Below are 5,557 nucleotides of genomic sequence, written 5' to 3' on the forward strand. Positions count from 1 at the left end.
TGCCTGATTTGCAAAGCCTTGTCTTTTTGTCTCTAACATTTTATAAGATGCTTTCTTTAGAAAATTGTTTTAAAGCAGTGAGATTATTTTATTATCTCTTCTTAATTCTAGAGCTTATGTTCTCTTACATGTCACACTTTCAAATCTTTCAGCTCCTCTTATTTGTTCTGTGTCAGGATTTTATCACTCACTAGTGAGAAATTCCATGTAATGTGCTTTAGTGGGGGGAAAGTGAATTTGTTCTATGTTGTTATTGGCCTCTTTGCCCTTGTTCTCTGTTTAATGGTCAGTATTATTTCAATAAGGACTGAGATTGGAGAGAAATTGTCAGGCTGTAGCTAGAAATGTTAAGATTACTCCAGCTCTGTGGCTGTCCTGGCTGCTCCTGTCACATGCAAGGACATGGCTGGAAGGCACATCCCATTTTACCTGTGCTTTGCTCTGTTTGTTTGTTCTTCCCCATCCAGCATGAGTCCCTTCTTTGTGATGTCTCTCCTCTTTGGCCTGATTTTCGGACAAGCAGCATCACTCTGTGCTCCTTCTGAGTACACAATCCACGTGGAGAAGCGGGAATGTGCCTATTGCCTGGCCATCAACACCACCATCTGTGCTGGCTTCTGCATGACTCGGGTATGGGATGTTTCTGGAACAGCCACCACTGCAAACCAAGGCTCTGTTCTCCCCCAAAATAGCGTGCAAATGATTTAATTGTAAAAGAGTTTATCACAGTTTATCACAAAACTGCATTGTCACCATGTTTTCAAGTTGGCTTTTTGCAAAGGTGGGGATGAAAAATGCCCAGTTTTGGGACTGTGGAGTTGATAACACCAGTGGCACAACAGAGATCTGACTGCTGCTGCCACTGCAGAGCCTTTGTGAGGGGCAGATTGTATTGTGTCACTCTTAATTAATGTAAATAACTTAGGGAACTTCTGCTCCCGCTGCTGATATCCCAGCTGGCTGTGGGGACAGCTCTGCAGCAGCCACACCACTCCTCACAACTTCACTGTTCAACACAGCATTCTGAGTTCCAGCTTGGGCAGCAGGGAGCCAGAAGAGATCCCAAAGCACAGGGACCACTCTGAGCCGTGTGGATTAATTAAACCATAAAAAAGGGGAATGTGCCTGCGTGGGGAGGGAGCCCCAGTCACAATCAGAGCTCTGAACTCAGTAGTGCCAGAGCTGGGCTCAGGGGTGAGTTTTGGTCTCTGCACCTCACAGGACATTTCTGACACACGTGTGTGACTGTGTTCACAGGGGTCTGAGGAAGAGGGAAGAGACAAGGATCTCACTCCATGTTTCAGAAGACTTGATTCATTATTTTATGATATATATTATGTTAAAACGATACTAAAAGAATAGAAGAAAGGATTTCATCAGAAGGCTAGCTAAGAATACAATAGAAAGAATGATAAGAAAGGTTTGTGACTCAGACAGAAAGTTTGAGCCAGCTGACTGTGATTGGCCATTAATTAGAAACAACCACATGAGACCAATCCCAGATGCACCTGTTGCATTCCACAGCAGCAGATAATCATTGTTTGCATTTTGTTCCTGAGGCCTCCCAGCTTCTCAGGAGAAAAAATCTTAAAGAAAGGATTTTTCATAAAAGATGTCTGTGACACACACGTACCTCAGTGAAACAACACATTTCTCTTCTCTCTGTAGGACAGCAATGGCAAGAAGCTGCTGCTCAAGAGTGCTCTGTCCCAGAACGTGTGCACGTACAAGGAGATGCTGTACAGGACAGCGCTGATCCCAGGCTGCCCTCACCACACCATCCCCTACTACTCCTACCCCGTGGCTCTGAGCTGCAAGTGTGGCAAGTGCAACACTGACTACAGTGACTGTGTCCGTGACAGGGTCAGGACAAACTACTGCACCAAGCCACAGAAGCTCTGTGACCTGTAAAGCTTTCATTGGGATGGGGTGAAATGTACTGCTCTGCTCACACCTCAAAGAAATAAAACTGGTCATATTCGGTTTGCAAACTGCTGTGCACAAAGATTTATTCTGAAGGTGTATTGTGAGTTGTTTCAATTAATTGGGTGTACTGAGACAAGGAGAAAAGAATGATAAAGGCTGTATGGTTGTACTGAGAACCCACATGAATTCACTTTGGAGAAGGAGGAGACAGAACTGTGTGGATGTATCAGCCTTTGCTCACAAATCCCAGACATTTTCTGAAGAGATGCTCAGAGATTTGTTACATTGACATATTTCAGAATTTGATATTTATTTATATATTTGATATTTATTTCAGAGTTCACCTATTTCACTTGATATATTTCAGAGTTTAAAAAAGAGGCCATACACACTCTTACATTGAACTTTTAAAATAGATTTTGACACATACTTACAGCCTTCAAATTAGCAGCAGAATTTTTTTATCCATGCATTATTAATTTAAACACTGTAGGTCTGTGTCCTCCCTGCTGTTGTCCAGATGTGTGTTTATTGGGAATGCTTCTTTACATGAATGGTATAACCCACATTCCCTGCAGAAAAAAGAGTTTGAACTACACCTGTCTCTGTGAGCACTGAGGAATCACTGCAGCTTCAAAGGTGCTTGCTCTGCTCTCCATCAAATGGAAAGCAAAACTCAAAAAATCCCATTTTTCCCCACAGGTGAACAATTCCCCTGGGAGTGGAAGGAGAGCTGAGCCCACCCTGTGTGCTGCACCTGCACAGGTGAGTGCAGAGCCAGGAATAAAGAAAAGTAATGCCTGTAATTAATGTAAATAACAACTGCTTCCTTTCCACTGAGACTGTAGCTCCCAAGAAATTACAGATACTCCATCCACACATTGCTTGAAATAGTAAATAAAGGAACCAGAATTCACAGGATACAAATATGAAATTTAACATTCTTAGAAAAATCCCGCTTTCAGGATTGCAGTTTTCATGACTGTTCCTAGAATCTGATTCTCTGTTCCAGACACCTTCATTTTATTTAATCTGCATCAAAACCTGTGAGAAAACCCAAGGGAAACTGCTGGTGCCCCTCTGGAGCAGGGGTTTGGACAGGATGAGCTCCAGAGGGCCCTTCCAATCTCAACCAACTCATGGCAACTTGAATATCTGTCACAGATTCTATACAAGGTATGAATTCCAATTATCATGTGCTTTATTTGGTGATAAAGAAATACCTTCACAGGCAAGGTTTGAAAATTTAAATACTCCAAAAACAAGTTTGAAATTTACAGAAAATCCAGAGCACCTGCAGAAACAGTCCTACTTCTGTAAAACAAATCCCTTACACTTATGGTTTAAACAACCCACTTATAGCTAATTTTATAGCTGATTTTGTACAAGACTATTTCTAAAACTCTTCGGAGCAGGAGAGGTTAGTTACAATTAAATTACAAACACTTTCTGGTGGTGAGATTGAGGTATTCCCAGCCCTTTCTGTGTATCACACAGATGAGCTGTGGTCTCCCAAGCTCTCCAAGGAAGAGCTGCAACATGAACTGCTGCTCTCTTGTTGATGAAGAGCACAGGAGTGGTAGAAAAAACTTGGGAAATTGGTATTTACTGAACAAAGCAGCCTTTATGGGATGTGGTAAATGCCGAAGAAACAAAGTGTTCAGCTTTAAGATAAGCCAGAGCTTTCTCAAGGTGTCTGGACTGTTAAAAATGTTATTTAGCACAGGAAAATATAATTCTGTTTACTATTAAGCGGCACTTGTACTTAGCAAAACAAAAGAAGGTGCTTGGCTATTTACAGGATCAGCAGCACTGCTAAGTTATTGTAATGTCCTTTATGGCCTGACAGATTTGTCTTCAGTACAAACAAAACCCAGGTCTACTTTTATGGTTAATGCCTATAGAAAATAATTGAGAGAAAATAACTAATGTGCCTTCTTTTACACTTTAGAAAAACCCACACTGAGACATTTGCGTTGTTCTAACATATCTATTTAACCATACACTTCCATGCCCTCCGAGGACTGTGTTAAGCAGTTTTCATGTTCAAGTTTAAGATCACCAAGCCCAGCGATAAATCCCTGTTCAGGCGATGATTCCTTTCATACAGTGTTTGTTACCTTCCGTTTATCCCAAGACGGTTTCCACACAACTCAGCGATGGATTTGCAGGCAATCCAAACATCCTCACCCAGGGTCCGTCCCTCAGCCCGGGTGGGGAGAGCACAGAACGGGCTGGGGCTGGAGCCGCGGCTGATCCTCAGGTGCTCGGAGAGGCACAAACCCGGACGCATTCACACGTGGAGCACGGAGAAGGAGAATCAGGAGAAGGAAAAGCAGAAGAAGGAGAAGCAGGAGAAGCAGCCCGCGCTATCCCCGGTTTCTGCGGCAAAAGGAGCGGCCCGCGCTCCGCACCCGCGGGGGCTGCAGCGACACCCCCGGCCCCCAGGGGGCGCTGTGCCGAGGGCTCCGAGGGGAGGCCCCGCCCGTACCGGCCCCTGCCCGCCGGGGCCGCCGCTGTTCCCTCACGGAAAGCAGCATGGGCGGCATTGCAGGGGCGGATTCTGCCCCTCTGCCCTGCTCAGGTGAGACCCCGCCTGCGGAGCCGCCTGAGCCCTGAGCGCCCAGCACAGGAAGCAGCAGGAGCCAGTCCAGAGGACCTAACGGGATGATTAGAGGGATGGAGCTGGGAAATTGGAATTGTCCAGCCTGGAGAAGAGAAACTTCGGGGTGACCTTATTGTGGCCTTCTAGTACCAGAAGGGAGACTACAAGGGGGAATGGCTTTACACAAACAGTAGGTTTAGATTGGATATTAGGAAGAAATCCTTCCCTGTGAGACCCTGGCACAGGGTGCCCAGAGCAGCTGAGGCAGCCCCGGGATCCCTGGAAATGTCCAAGGCCAGGTTGGACAGAGCTTGGAGCACCCTGGGAAGAGCTTTAAGGTCCCTTCCCGCCCAAACCATTCTGGGATTGTGGCACCGCCCAACTGCCGTGCGAGCAGCCAATGGGGAGCGAGTATTGCCCACAGTGGGCGGGGCCTCACGGGCACGCGGGTCCCTGAGGGGAATTCCGGCGGTGCCGGGTTTGGATCCCGGCGGGTCCCGATCCCGATCTTAATCCCAGTCTCAGTCCCGATCCTAATCCCAGTCCCGATCCTAACCCCAATCCCATTCCCGATCCTAATCCCAGTCTCAGTCCCGATCCTAATCCCGGTCCCCAGCCCGGGGCCCTGCCTGCCTCGCTGGCCGAGGGCTGCCCCGTCACCTGGAGCCCACCCGGTGTCCTGGATGCCGTAGGTGAGGGGAGGCAGCCCCGCGGTGCCCTCAGGGCCTGGGGGGCTCTGGCCGCGCGGATCGAGTTCTCTCCGGGACTCGTTTATTCCAGGTTATTTTTATTAGGAAGTTGTTTCAAATTCAAGACACACAGCCGATAAAACGCCACTTCGGAACACATCATAGGGAAGTGAAAGCGAATTTCAGCCACAGAGTTAGGTTTGTTTTCTTTCAAAGCAAGAGGTAATTCTGACACAGATTTGGCAACATGAACCGAAATGCCAGTTCTGTCCAAAATCAGAATTTATGCTGTGCCATACACATTATCCTGGAGGTGGTTAGTGTTTTGGAGAACCTC

General features: G+C 46.6%; 1 protein-coding gene across 1 annotated transcript; it reads left to right on the forward strand.

Moving 5' to 3' along the window:
- Positions 1-468: 468 nt before the first annotated feature.
- On the forward strand, positions 469-1,991 carry TSHB (thyroid stimulating hormone subunit beta). Its single transcript, XM_059488059.1, has 2 exons — positions 469-630; positions 1,669-1,991. The coding sequence occupies exons 1-2, from the start codon at positions 469-471 to the stop codon at positions 1,909-1,911; spliced, it is 405 nt and encodes a 134-aa protein (XP_059344042.1). The 3' UTR covers positions 1,912-1,991.
- Positions 1,992-5,557: the final 3,566 nt, after the last annotated feature.

This window comes from Ammospiza nelsoni, chromosome 23 (assembly GCF_027579445.1).
Source record: "Ammospiza nelsoni isolate bAmmNel1 chromosome 23, bAmmNel1.pri, whole genome shotgun sequence".
Lineage (NCBI taxonomy): Eukaryota > Metazoa > Chordata > Aves > Passeriformes > Passerellidae > Ammospiza > Ammospiza nelsoni.